The sequence below is a fragment of the Sceloporus undulatus genome, chromosome 3 (genome assembly GCF_019175285.1).
Source record: "Sceloporus undulatus isolate JIND9_A2432 ecotype Alabama chromosome 3, SceUnd_v1.1, whole genome shotgun sequence".
NCBI classification, from domain to species: Eukaryota; Metazoa; Chordata; class Lepidosauria; order Squamata; family Phrynosomatidae; genus Sceloporus; species Sceloporus undulatus.
In genome coordinates this window covers 102,373,972-102,389,283 of record NC_056524.1, presented here as the reverse complement: position 1 = coordinate 102,389,283, position 15,312 = coordinate 102,373,972, and the positions used below count along the sequence as shown (strand labels likewise).

Below are 15,312 nucleotides of genomic sequence, written 5' to 3'. Positions count from 1 at the left end.
ATATGATGCGGTTCCATAGTGTGGATAACAAATCCCAAATGTGTGAGTGAGATGATTCGCATCGTCACGCTTTAAAAAAGTGTGAATGACCCCAAAGCAAACTGGAGGTCAACTGAAAGCTACTGGCTCCATAGAGACATGGAGGTGGCTTGCAAGGAAATAGCTGTAGACATTTAAAGGAGTCTAGAAAACCTCTTTCCTATTTCCCTGTTTAATAAAAGCTGGCTTGTTAAAGAAAGGTAAAACCTCCTCTATAATAATTACTGAATAAAATTGCTTGTTCCCCTAGTAATTGCTTCCCTTTTAGTCTTCTGTTTCCACTGAAGGATGATATTCAGCAGTGTATCACTTGCTTACTAAAAATAAATAATTGCCTCTTCTTAATGTTTTTACCCCAGACCACTTTTAGTTTGACTAAAAGCCTTCCCCCAGTGTAAAAGGGGTCTTACACACACCCACAAGAAAAGACTGGCAAAATTGCTCTGATGGCATCTAAAAAGCAGTGTGTGTATCTGTGTACAATGTATCATAGAGGCGTGTGGGGACTAGGGCTTGGCGGAATCTCTGGTCCCCCTGTGTGAGTGACTTCACGTGTCACTGCCCACGGCCCACAGCCCACACTTTGCTCACTGTGTTACACAATTAAAGCACCATGATTTCCCTTTACCTGCTATGGCAACAGTTTGTGGAATCCTGGAGTTTACAGTTTAGAGAGAGAGATATAGAATTCTCAACCAGAGAGTTCTAGTGCCTCACCAAATTACAACTCCCCCGGATTCTATAGAATACAGCCATGGCAGTTAATGTGGAATCATAATGCTATCACTGTAGTATGAAAGGGGCCCTTGTGTAAATAGTGCCTACATATGCATACAAACTGTGCACAGTGACACTGTATCCCAAGCCTAGCCAAAATTGCATTGATCTGTGAACAGCCCTAGAAACAGCAATATAAGAAATAAATTCAGTGTGAATTATTTAAAGCAGTTGACCCTTACTCAATCCAGGATGAGTAGGAGGAACATAACTTTGGTGGGTTACAGACCGCCATAAAGTACGCGCTCCGCGTGTACTAGGGTTAGGAAGGGCCATATTAGGGTTAGGAAGGGTCTTACCTTCCTCATGGCCCTTCTCTGTAGTATGCGCGGAGCGTGTCTTAAATGGCAGCGCCCATCCACATGGGAGCCGCCATTTTGACGTCTTGGACGCATAGCATCCAGATATGTCATGGCAGAAGTAACACTGCGAGGGTGCGCTTCGCCCCTCGCGGCGCCACTTCCGCGTTTTGAAAAGGAGTGCCATTTTGGCACTCCTTTTTCGCTGCACCGGGAAGCCTCGTGGTCTGGCCTCTGGGGCTTCCCTCCGCAGCGAATGGCGGTGGCGGGAAAACAGCCGCTTGAGGGCTGTCTGTAACCCGCCTATATGTTTTTCCCTTGGATTGTTTTTCTACATTACTAGAACAATTTCATTTATATTATTTTACCTGACAGACACATTCTTACTTGTCTCTCAGCTGATAATGACTCCAGTGTCCACAAATATCTTCAATGCCAGCTTTTAAATGATCCATCAACTGCAAATACACACAATTCAAGACAGGAGAGAGCTTCATACTAAAACAGTTCTTACAATGTTGCTTTATGGATGTTTGTATCCTAACACAACTGCAAAACTATTTTAAGCAGGAAAATAGGAATACAGTGTGCCCATTACGCGGGCGTGCCAGAAGAGCACCCTGGAAGAACTAATGAGGTGTGCACAGATGGCATGTGTGTGCTGCGGGTGTGAGCCCCATTATTTCCAATGGGGCTCCAGCATAAGTGATTTCCCCTTACATGGAGGGATCCGGGATGGATCCCTGTGTAAGGGGAGGGCCCATTGTACTGTAAAGAATCACGTTGCAGGATTCTCTCTGTTTTAGCTTATGTCATTCTACTGAACAGTGCCACGAGCAGACATTGGTTGTAACTGTTACAATAAGTTTTAAAATGGTGGTACTGCCTCTATCAGATTTTTTTTTATCAGTTGCTGGACATGCAGCACAATCCTGCCTGTTCAGAAGTCTTGAATGGAGCTTGCTCCCTGTTACATGTACATAATGCTCCTGAGATAGCGTAACACTTAGACTGATCTGTTCTAGAGTCTGCATAGAGCACAAATTCAGAAAGCTGGCAGAGTTGACTTAAACTCCAAGAATGTCAACTGTAGTTCATCTGGGCTTACCTTTTTTTCTGTACTGAGATCTTTCTCAGTAGCAATTCTCTGTGTTATCTCTGGCCACATTTACTAAAGCATCACATGACATACCTGTTCCTTTACACAAGTGTTACAAGCTACCTATAAAGACTTTGTTGTTGTTTTTGCTGCTGTTCTGCACTTTCAAGTTATTTCTGACTCATGTCACCCCAAGGCAAATTTTTAGATGGTTCTTTGGCAAAATGTTTTTGTTTTTGTTTTTTTTGCAAGATTTGCCAAAAAATTAGAGGGTTTTCTGGCAAGATTTGTTCAAGAGGAGGTTTGTCTTTGCCTTCCTCTGAAGCTGAAAGAGTGTGACTTGCCCAAGGTCACACAATGGGTTTCTTTGGCTGAGCGGGGTTTCCAGAGTCATAGTCCAACATTCAAACAACTGCACAACTGGATCTTTCTACAAAGACTGCATCAAAGCAAAACATAAGAAGAGCTCTGTAATCCTGGTTCATACCAAGGGTGGATCTAGCAATGTATTATTAGACAAATTATTCCTACTGTACATTTTCTCATTCATGTGGTTTATAAATGGAAGCTTTTCTTCAACATACAATTCTGATAGTTGGATTAAGGAAAAAATAACAATAAACCAAGAGTTTGCATACTGTACATTGTGCTTGGGCTAACCATGGGCTTGCCATCCAGGGATCTGAGCTACCGCAGATGGCAAGCTCTGGCGTTTTGAATAGGTGTACATACACACGGCTGTGTGCCCATTCAAAATAGCACTGAGTCATGGCAGTTAAAATGGTCTCAAACTGGATTATTTCTGCAGTGTGTTTTGGACCTTAGTCTATGACAGTTTATGCTACCAACTTCTTTCTTTCAGTTAGTATCAAAGGTGCTACAAGATCCCTCTACATACTGAATCCAATTCTCTACTAGACTATGTGGCAAATGATCTGACATAGTATAAAACAGATCCATAAGCTCCAATTAAAATTATACATTTTTAAAAAAATCAGTCTTACACGTTCATGGATTTCCTCATTGATAGACTCTTTTTTATTTGTCTTCTTAACATCGAGATACTTTACAAGTGGTCTAATGGTAATTCCCTTCATTTGGAACAAAGAGAGAAGAAAGGGATGTAATGTTAATTCATCCATTCAGTTGTGGAACAGAACATACTGAATCCTAATTGAATGAAACTGAGGCGGGTTACAAACCGCCACTTGGGACGTCCTCAGGACGTCCCAGTTTAAAAAAGGGGCGTCTCTTCCAGACGCCCCTATTCCTGTTACGGACTCTGTCCATAACAAATGGCGGCGGCCCTTCCACACGGCCGCTGTCATCTTGACGTAACGGACGCTGTGCGTCCGCACAGCGCGTGGCGCTAATGACGTCGCGAGTGCGCCATTTGCGCCTCGCGGCGTCATGAGCGCACCGCCAGAAGCAGCTCCATTTTGGAGCTTCTTTTTTGCTCCGTAAGGGAACCGCGCAGTTTGGCTGCGGCGGCTCCCTCACGGAGCAAACAGCAGCGCCGGGAGACCGCCTCAAAGCGGCGGTTTGTAACGCCTCAAAAAGAACAGTGAATACACTTTCTTTAACCTGGCCCATCGTATGGAAAAGGGTTAATACATGTTGCTCACTGTGAGGACTAAGCAAGCCTGCCTTGCTTTTACTGTTCCCTAAAGGGATGGAATGTACACATATAATCAACATGCATAAAATCCCAAAGCTTCAGATGCTGATGCAGGAAAAAGGCGTGGCAATAGACAATGTGTCAATGTCTGAACACAGAGTATCATCCAGATGTTCCATCCCTGTAGGAAGAGACAATGAAGGTGGGACAGGAGGTCATCATTCCTCTTCATGTGATAGATTGGGGGAGAAGGAGCATATGATCTAACCAGTATAGACTTATTTACAAGCCATGCCAGACCCATTACATCAAGGATGAGAAACTTGTGGCCTAATGTTGTTATTGGACTGAAACTCCCATCATCCCTCATGGTTATATGTTCAGGCTAGAGCGGGTGAGTGTTACAATCCAATATCAGCTGAAGAGTCACAAATTACCCACACCTTCTTTAGATAGTGATGTTGATGTCTTAAGAATAATAAGTCTTCTTACCTGGATGAAGACAGTAAAATATATCACCACAATAGTAGAAGTAATAAACATTTTCTTTCTACGAAAGAGAGCTGCAGGAAGCAAAAACGCAAGAGAGAAATTGCTGGCTCCTCTAAGACCACTGTAGATGATAACCAGTTGATCTTTAAATGTGAATCTATAAGTTCGGAAAATGTTGCTGATGCTGAACAGAAAAAACACACCTACAAAAAGAAACAGAAATTTACTGCTAACAAAGTGAAAAATAAATAAGTGGATATTTTCCTAAAGAGAAGACACAACAGATACTATATATGAATGCAGCAACTACATTAGATGGTGGTAAGGGCAAAAATGTAAGATGTTGAAAAAATCACTTTGAAACTGCCTGTGGCAGGGCTTGTAAGTTAACTTTAAAGAAATCTGAATATAATGACATACTGACACCATCCATAATTAAGCAGAGGCCATGACAGCAACTATTTAAAATCAATTATCAATTAATTTAGAAATTCTTTAATGAAAAGGGGTAAGTAAATTAAATTAAATTTAAATTTAATATACTGTATTGACTTAAATTAGAATTGAGTATTCACTTAATTCTTGACTCAAACTAATAATAAGAGCCATCACTGTGTAGTAGTATGAGGTGAGACTAGGACTCTGTGAGACCAAGGTTTGAATCCCCACTTAGACAAGGAAACCCACTGAGTGACCATGGGCAGGTCACACACTCTCGGCTTAAGAGGAAGGCAATGGTAAATTTCCTCTGAAGAAGTCTTGTCAAGAAAAAACTCTAATAGAATTGGCATTAAGTCAGAGTCAGCAAGATGGTGCATAATGGCAATGATATTGCTAATAAAGGCTGGCAACCTGTTCAATATTTCCAAGATCATGAACTTGAGTTGCAACTTTTGGGATTCAAGTTTACAGTTTCCTAGGTACTACAAATTGGGGTACTTTGAGAGAAGCAGTTGTGACAGGGCCCCAAGGGGTCTATCCAACTTCTTCTATTTCAGTGTCCCATGCAACTGGGATATTGCTGCAGTCATCATTTTACAGCACCCCAATCTGCAGTATCTTGGAAACCATTCAGTTGGTGTGCTGCACAGCTTAAGTGGTAAATTGTGGGAAAGAAGTACCTATGGCATAGCTATGTCTGCAGATGTAAGATCTCAGACAAAATTATTAACTAATTGAATGAGCGACTGTACTAAATAACCAACAAATTTTACATTTCACAGACAGTTCTTTCCTGATTTTTGCAACACTATTTGTTACTTTTTGCTGCTCCCTCAGGGTTAGGCAATTGCAGCATTTTGTTCACAAGATTCAAATTCCTGCAAAAAATAAAGGGTGATGCAGTGTTTGTTTACGGGGGCAGGGTTTGCTTATTTTTATTTATGATTAGAGTATGATAGGTTAGTCACATCCCAGGATAAAAGATTTTAAAACAACAAATAATAAGGGCAACTTAGTGTGTCCTATACACAGTATCACAAGAAGGCTTCTTGTCTGTCCTCGGATGCTGAATTTTGGTCCTTCTTCTAGAAATTAGTGAAATAAAGAAAGTAATAAGGTAAAGACATGAGATTGTGAGGAATTTATCACACGGGATACAATTGGAAGTATAAATGATGATTAACCCGTGATAACCCTGCAATTGCACTAATGGTTTTCACACGACGTTGAGATGAAACATGATTAAAGAACCATTATCCTGCGAATAACCAGGCAAGAAAAAGCAGCAAATCATTCTCTGTATTTTCCTGTGAATGACTTTTTGCTGTTTATTGCCTGGTATATTCCCTGGGTAATAGCTCTTGTGTTAATCTCATTTTAATCGCATTTTAAGGTCAATTGTGCAATTTTCATGGGTTAATCGCTGTTTAAACTCCACAGGGATAGAGAAAAGGAAAGGAAGACAAAAGCTTTAAGTGGGATGGATGAGAAGTGGGTTTTTCAAGCATTCATGCAGCTATTCTTTTCTTTCCCAGGTTGAATGCAGAAACAAAATTAGAGATAGAGAGGAGCAGTAAAATTACGAATGGCATTTTCAGCTTAATTCTGTAAAGGTTTTAGTTTAGGCTTTCAACTTGAACTTAAATGTCAATTTAACATTGTTAAATTAATTGTTAATTTTCTCCCTTCTAACATAAATGGTACTGAATTAGACTTTGCTTTAACTTATTGAACACATTTATTCTTTTCTACTAACCCCTTTGTACCACTCTCTCTGAGCAGTGGGACACAGAGCATCATCCTAACACTGCTCAATTGTGGGGGATGTCAACATGTTGTCATATTCATTTGTGTTAAAAATAACTTCCCAAGCCCTTCTTTTCAGCTGTGTGAACCCACACATACCCACAAACACCATAAATACTCTGACAACTCTGTATCCCTAGGATAGTTTGTGTTTCATTTCAGCTTTTGCTTTCAGTGAATTTGTCTTGGCTCTTTTGATCTTCCTCACAGATGCCACTGTCTTGTCAAACCAAATCCCATCCAGTCCATTTTACCACTTTCTCTACCACTAAAAACAAACCATGCCAAATGGAATACCCACATTGCACAACCTTAACCCATCTTAACTGTTACATGTGGGCCAACCCACTGTCCCTTATTATCTTACAGGTAATTTCTTTTTCCCTCTCTGATTCTCTGAAAATTTCCTTAAGTCACAGATCCAAAATATTTCTTATTACTTCTCTTTGTAAAGTACAGTTATTTATGAAATACCCAAACCAATAGAACACACCTATCAAGGTTCTTACCAAACTGGTCAAACAAGTCAGCTCTGAGTTTTCTAGCTTCGCTCCCTCTTTCTGTGTGCTTAATGATGCTTTAAAATTCAGAACTTGGAAAAGTTGCCTTATGGCACCAGTTCTAGCTGGGAGAATTCTGAGAGCTGTACTCCAGAAAACCAATTTCTCATGCTTTGGCTGAACATGGATTTCAGTTTTGTTGGATCTCTTGTACATTTATTAGACTTCTGAGATCCATAAAGAGCCATATGGGAAAATGACTGCATAGAGGAGGAAGAATTGAGACTTTTATCCCAACTGCAGTAAGCTTCCTGGATCAACAGAAACATGTTAATTCAACATTTGCATAAGTTCCTTTGATGCAATTGGGCCTACTCTGGTTGGACTAACAAATTTATGCTAGGGATGGAGAAAGTGTGACCCATGAATGGCATAAAGGTCCTGCACTTAATCTTTTTTAGGCCCTCAAAGCCTCTATTTTTTTCATTTCAGGGCTCATTTGTTGGAGTCCTCAAACACAAGAAAGCAGTGAATGTGGCATCCCTGGTTTTCCTATCTCCCATAAATCTTTGGGAGAAACATAACATGTGGGAGTGATGTAGCATCAGGTCTGGTATGCTACAACATACTATTGTGGCCGATTTGTGGAGGGAGGAGGATTGCTTCCTGCCATTGCCTTTGTCTGTCACTGGTTTAGGTTTTGGTATTGAGGATTAGAAGTTTTAGGCTCATGCTTGTCCCAAGAGATTCCTTCATACACATACATCTTCTGCTCCTAAAGATTTCTTCATTTCAGGACTGTACTTTGCAGGTGGATGCAGTAGTGTTTCTAGGGGTGTCTGGGGGTGCAGACTGCACCAGGTGTCAACCCAGACGAGGGGTGACACCTGGTCAGGCCCCTCATGCCATTATGTCCTTCTCCCCTTGGGGAGAGGGACAAGGTGGCCCCAATGGAGGTCAGGTGCACTACCCCAGTGCCATCCCATCCTTCTTCTCATGAGGAGAGGGATGGGACAGCCCAAGGGACACCAAGCATGCCACCCCTGAAAGTCCAGCCCACCACACTAGGTGACACCAGAGGCAAGGATGCCACTGAGTGGGTGGATGAAGCTTGGATTTTTGTTATTTTCCTTTGTTAAACCATTATGAGTCATAAAATGCTTGCCGATGGACTGTATATCTCTCAGAAATCGATGAGAATATCTCTATTTACCATCTACCCATCTCTGTTTTTAATACTGCAAAGCACTACCCTCCACCTGCTTTGTTTTAATTGGCATTTCTCCTTCTTACTTAGTGTCCTCCAAAGGATGCAGAAGAATAATGTAAAGCACACGAAAGCCCAGTTCCACTCGTGATTCCGGCCAACAGTGGACACTCCCATGAACACAAATATCAGGGTTTCACTGATACTACTCAACATTTTCATGAAATACTTGATTGTTGTATAAGAATTTTGGGAAACGTTCGCCTCCACATATTTCTTCATAGTCACTGCACATGCTGTAATCCTGTACATTCAGAAACATGAACGAAAGGATGGATGAACCATTGGAAACAAAAAAAAAAATCTAAAGCCTTTCCCCCTAAAGGCCTCATTCCTGATTGTGGGTCTACTGTGTGTGTTTCTCTTTTGGTTTTGATACAATCCAACCTGAGACTGAAGCCTGTTAGTCCAGAATGGGTGCCTGAAGCAGGCTGGGGAAGTTCCATTTTTGAACAACAACTCATACAGCTATGAGCCATACTGGCTGAGAAATTCTGGGAGCTGTAGGCCAAGGTAACTCTTCCAAGCTCTGGACTAAATCAGCCTTTTCCAAGCAGTTACAATCCAGCTGTTTTTCACTATAGGTCCCATCATCTCTGATTGCTTGGACTGATATGATCTGTAGCCCAAAACATATGGAGAGCACCAAATTGTGAATATTTGTGTAAGTAACTTCTTAACAGAGTCAGACCATGGATTTACCTAGATCATTATTATCTATAATAACCTTTAACAATCTGGTCTTTGCCAGATGTGTTAGACTCACATTACCCTACAACCAGCATTAGATCATTAGATCAGCTGAGGGATAGGTTGAGAAAGCTGTTTATGGTGATTAGCTATCTGTACATGGAGATGCCAGAAACAGCCTGGAAGTTTTTGCATGCACAACATGTTGCTTTTATCTGAGCTGTGGCCTTTCCCATGTTGCTTAAATAGCCAAGATCTTCTCCAAGCATGCCAAGCATGCCCTCTTGTTTCTCAGTGACCCTGTTTCTGCTCAGCTCTCTCTGCCTTGGTCAGAGATTGGAAAGCTAGTTCCAAAACTCTAATGATAATTTAATACATTTTAGAAGTAGCTTTCCAATCTCTGAACCAAAGCAATATACAGTACATGCTTGGAGATATTGAAATACTTTGCAATGTGGTATTTAGCAAAGACTGCCAAAACAAAACTTTTTAAAAAATCTAACTGGGCATGCTGAGTAGCCGCATGGTAGATCTAGTTTGAAACTATCTTCCTGCCAAAAACCTGATAATATGTACACTGGCCCAAACATCTGAAATACTTACTAAATACCTAAACTCGTATTTATCTAAACTTATTCATACTAACATAGGAAATATATTAAAAGAGTTGATTCTTTGATTAGCTTGTTACATTTCTTATGTAAAAAACTCAAAACTTGCTTCTTACTTTGAGGCAAGAACCTAAGGGTGTAAGGATGGGAGTGATAAGACTCTCCGCTGGTGAAAATTGGTTGTTGTTATACTCACGCCAAGATGCCAGAAATATAAAGGGTTTCCGCAGCTAAGTATGACAAATAGCTGAACATGAAGACCAGGAGAGGCTCAATTGCAGAGAAGTTCTGTGTGAATCGAGTCATAAATGCTGCCACTAAACCAAAAACCATGCCGAACAGCAATCCACCAAGGCTCACAACAAAAAAGCGAGTAAATCCAGCCAGAATGTCAACTGGTTCAATCTCTTCATATTTATGCATCTTAGTAAAGTCAATGAGGATGTTGTATAAGACCTGAGCAGGGAAATAAATAGATGTCCCATCATTTAAGGATGACTTTGTCACATAGATTAGTATGGGGTAAACTCAAGCCCTGGGGCTTAAGATGGTCCTGCTAGAGTTCCCTAGCTGGCTGTATCACCTTCCCCCAGTTACCATCATTTGGTGATTTGGTAGCTGTTGTTTATTTTCCCTCATTCTAAAGGTTTGAAAAGCTTTTCCTAAAGCAATAGACTACTAGTGGTTAAAAGTTTTGAGATAAAATATGCTGATATTTTTTTTGATTCCACACTTTTGCTTTGGATTTGGGCCACCTCTGGGAAGCAGAGCCTAAAAGTCTTCTCTGAATTGAATTTTACTTTTGGGTCAAAAGACATTCCATATGCCATACCTTCTAAATGCTCCAGACTGCATCCTCACTGTAGAATGAATGCAGTTTGACACCATCTTAACTGCCATGGCTCAATGCTATGGAATTCTAGGATTTGTAGTTTTGTGATATATTTACCCTCTGTCAGAAAGCTCTGGTACCACAATAAACTACAAATCCCAGGATTCTATAGGTATTATAGTTAAAGTGGTGTCAAACTGTGCATTAATATTGCAGTGTGGCAGCAGGGATCGTTTGGAAGAAATGACCTGGTTAATCTCCTGCCATCCCACTATCTCAGCCGTTTTCAAAATATCCTGGCTTCTGTCTCCTCTTTCTGCTTTCTTTGGTTGCTGAAACTGATTTCAAAGTGAAAAAGTAGTTTGCGCTCAGCTTGGTATAAGAGAGAGAAAGAGGAGTGGAGTCTTGTCCTTCCCAGTAAGCAAAGTACTGCAGCCTTTCAATAACATGCTGTGCTGTGTGGCTCCAAATTTCTTGAGGTAAGCAAAAGGCCACACCTTATAAAAAGCAGGGGAAGGGGAGAAGCCTAGCTCTCCTTGAGGAAACCCCCTTTAAGTCAACACTTCCTGAACTGTTCACCAGGTGGTATCTCTGTCTCTCTTTCTCACAGACATATGGATCTCCATTTACACTCTGATTTCCCTGAAATAGAATCAATATTGCAAAGCAACATTCCTGGTTTGATTTTTTCCTCCTCTCTTCAGTTATGACTTTTATTTTGTTTATTTTTTACATTTGCATAAACCTTATCATTAAGGGCTAATTTTACTGATTTTCTTCTCTCCACCTCCAAATACTGTCTGTTAATCTGCATGAACTGCAGTAAGCTTCATTAATCAACAGAAACATGTTAATTCAACATTTGCATAAGTTCCTTTGATGCAATTGGGTCTACTCTGGTTGGGACTAACAAATTTATGCTAGTGGTAGAGAAAGTGTGACCCATGAACGGCATAAAGGTCCTGCACTTAATCTTTTCAGGCCCTCAAAGCCTCTATTTTTTTCATTTCAAAGCTCATTTGTTGGGGTCCTCAAACACAAGAAAGCAGTGAATGTGGCATCCACCTCCTTCCTTTTTATTTAGGAGATTACTGCATGGAAAAATACTGCCGATATAGATGCGGGATTGAAAACTCAAATACTGGGTGTTACTCGCATTCACTGGAGGCCAGACAAGTTCAACCCAGATGCATTTCAACCCCCTGCCATGCTTATCCCGTGGCTTTTCAAAAAACAGAGCTTGCTGTTTTTGAAATTCTGACAGAAAAGCATGTCACGGGTCCAAACTGCATCCAGGTTGCTCTTGCCCAGTCACCAGTACGTGGGATAACTCTTGGTTTTGGACTTTTCAATCCTGCATCTATATAATTATCCATGTGGTAATCTTTTAATCCTGTGTGGGCCACCAGTACATGAAAGAAACTGTAAGTGTAGACATGAAACATTGAAAGAAACATCACTGTCTATTTAGAGTAAGTAGATTCTTAAGGTAGAGGTGTTTTTTTTTTAAACAGAGAAATGTTCCACTTATATTAACATTAACAATATAACCATACACATATCCACTCAGAAGTCATAGAATCATTGAGTGGAAAGTGACCATTCAGTCCAACCCCCTGCCATGGAGGAACACACAACCAAAGCACCCCTGACAGATGGCCATCCAGCCTCTGTTGAAAAACCTCCAAAGAAGGAGACTCCACCATACTCGCAGCCTGTGTATTCCACTGTCGAACAGCTCTGACAGGAAGTTCTTCCTAACATTGAAGTGGAATCTCTTTTCCTGTAGTTTGCATTCATTGCTCTGTGTACTAGTCCTTGGGCAGCAGAAAACAAGCTTGCTCCATCCTCAGTATGACTTCCTTCAAATGTTTAAACAGGGTTATCCTATCACCTCTTCTCTTCTCCAGCCTAAACATGCCCAGCCCCTAAGTTGCTCCTCACAGGGAATAGTTTCCATATGAGCTAGGACTTACTCATAGGTAAATATGTATAGGATTGTATCTTAAGTGAGTGATGCTAGAAGGTGATTAGAATGTATGTATTTATTACAGTCATATTTCCCCTCCAACTATATCTTTCTTAACTAACCACGAGGTGAAGTAGATTGGTAGCTTGGAGCGACCTCTGGCCAGCCCCTGATCAGCACAGGAGCTCAGTGACTGGATGGCCTGTTCTGAAAGCAGGCCACTACCACAGTCCCAAATGGGCCACCAGCAAAGAGTGGTTTTTCCCTGCTCTTTCTGCTGGCAGCCTAAGGCTGCCTTAGGCAGCCTCAGAGTGACCTCCAGCTGCTCAGGGGGCATGCGTCTTCTGAGTGCCCTGCTGGAAACCGCTTTATTTGGCCCATCTGCTTTGGGCAGGGCCAGCTCATCCATATAGGTGAAATAGGCAGCCACCTAGGGCGGCAAAATTTAGGGGCGGTATTAAAAACACTATTTTCCTGTGTTTCTGTGTTTTTTATTGAAACCCCATTCCAAATATCACAGCAATAAAAATGTATTTAACCTGTAAAAACCTAATTGGCTTTTTGACTAATTCTCAATACTATGACGAGAGATTGGAACCTAAGTTTTATGTCATGTTTAGCTTTAACAAACGAGACAGCGGAAATCAAGGGGTGAAAATAATTATGAGGAGCCACAGGGATGCCAAAATATTTCTTGCCTAGGGTGGTCAAATAGCTAGAGCCGGCCCTGGCTTTGGGCCTACATTTCATTTATATCCTAGAGCTAAAAGGATTATACATGATCTCCCCTTCATCCTATTTTTCTTTTAAGAACAACCATGGGAAGTAAGTTCAGATTTGACATTTTCATATGGAGAAGCTGGGATTTGTGCATTATAGGGGATAGAGAGGAATACTGAATCCATAAAGTACATCTCAGAGAAAGCTGTAATTCTGAGCAGGTCTGAGACTTACTCATTTTGATTTTAAAATAATATGAACTATCATAGTTATTATTAGTCAAGGTTGTGTGTACATATGTACACCCAGAGAGTGTTGTTCTATTGATCTGGGGTTTTCTTTTTTCAGGCTTTCTAAAGCTCAGTACATAAATTCCAGGACTCCTCTGTTTAAAAAAGCACTTTTGTGTGTTCTTCCTCATTAATAACCTTTTCCCTCATGTTGCCTAGTCACACCCTTTGACCACACTCTGATGTTACTCAATCACATGTGTCCTGGTTTTCATCTATGCAGTGTTGGAGAGTATGACATGCTTGACTTAAAGATGAACCTAAGCAGACAGACCATGCACAAAATGTCATGTTGTATGAGTGACAAAAACCTACTTTGGGCGGGATACACACCGCCATTTAGTACGTATCCTATACGTACAAGATGGTGGCGCCCCTTCTACATGGGCGCCGCCATCTTTACGTACTGGACGCACAGTGTCCAGACATGTCGCGGTGCCTATGACGTCGCGAGTCCGTGCCAGGTGCCTCGCGATGTCATAGAGGCGCCGCAAGAAGAAGCTCCGAAATGGAGCTTCTTTTTTGCTCCGCGCGGGAGTCGCGTGGTTTGGCTGCTGCGGCTCCCGCGCGGAGCAAATGGCGGCGGCGGGGGAGCGCCGCAAAGCGGCGGTCTGTATCCCGCCTTAGTCACAATTTATATTACTCACCATTGTAAATGACAGGAGAACAACTGGAAAATAGGCATAAGGTGCCCAGTTTCTACAAATGTTGCAATGTACTTACCACTGTTATCCCATCATTTAGCAAAGATTCCCCAAATATCATCATATAGAGAGGCTCATTAACAGACATCTCCTCAAACACAGCTAGGACAGCTGTAGGATCCACAGCTGAAATCATGCTTCCAAACAGCAAACTGTCAAGTAGGTCCACATCCTGGAGGTCAAAGGCTGTGATATGGCAAATCCCATAAAGTGAAAAGCCAATGCCAAAGGCATTTATGAGAGACCCCATTGCAGACCACCACAGGATTGATCCAATGTTTTCAAAAAAGGGCCGGGTAGGCATAAAATATCCTTGCTCTAGGATAATGGGAGGCAGGAGGTACAAGAAGTAAATGCTCGTAGTCATGACTGGGGGTGATTTATGGTCAGTGCAAAAAATAATTGCACCAACCAAGACACCCATAGCAATGTGGAGGCAGCTTTCTGGCATGAAGTGAGGCAGCCGGTGGTAGAGATGGAAACCTGAAATTTGAGAAATTGTTTTAATTGTGAAATCTTTTTAATAAAGAATAGTGGATATCAGTGTCAATGGTACACATCAATGCATGTACATGTCAATAAATTTAACTTTCTAAATGTCAAATGCTGTTTAAAAGTAAAGTTTGATATTTTCAGAAACACTTTGAAAACCCACTTCAATTTTTTTTTATGAATTCTAAGATAACATATCTTATCACTATTCTAAGAAAATAATGTTAAATGTCAGAATGCTAAATTCATTACTTTGACATCTTGGTTTTTGAACTGAATAGTAATTAATCTTGAGAATGCAGTAGTACAATTCATGACAGAATATAGATTTATGTGGGGGTGGGGGTGGGAGAGGTTTGCAAGTAAATTGTGTTGGAAAATCTCCTCCCACAAAATAGCTTGCCTGGGCCAATCTACAATATATGAAATTGCACAGATGGCTATTTTTTAATATGCTTCCACTGAAACTATACTTGGTCACTGAAAGCAACTGGGACAAATTCAGGCTATTAATCATACAATCCTGTATAGAGTACTCTTAACTGTGAGTAAGACCTATTGGATATGCTCTTCTCCATATTGTCCCAGAGGTAAAACACAGAGTTTTAGCTGTAGTACATGAAATAATTATGCTGAGCTTTGGGAATATAACACATAGGATCCCCT

General features: G+C 41.1%; 1 protein-coding gene across 1 annotated transcript in view; it reads right to left on the bottom strand.

The window, feature by feature from the left end:
- The window catches only part of SLC9A4 (solute carrier family 9 member A4), a 34,406-nt gene extending 19,786 nt beyond the window's left edge, over positions 1-14,620 (bottom strand). The window contains exons 1-6 of the mRNA XM_042458412.1: positions 14,174-14,620; positions 9,836-10,095; positions 8,365-8,582; positions 4,325-4,527; positions 3,219-3,305; positions 1,503-1,573 (exon numbers count right to left, since the gene is read on the bottom strand). Of these exons, the coding sequence (XP_042314346.1) occupies positions 1,503-1,573; positions 3,219-3,305; positions 4,325-4,527; positions 8,365-8,582; positions 9,836-10,095; positions 14,174-14,605 (1,271 nt within the window). The 5' untranslated portion in view covers positions 14,606-14,620. The remainder of the gene's footprint in view (positions 1-1,502; positions 1,574-3,218; positions 3,306-4,324; positions 4,528-8,364; positions 8,583-9,835; positions 10,096-14,173) is intronic.
- Between the last annotated feature and the right edge of the window lie 692 nt (positions 14,621-15,312).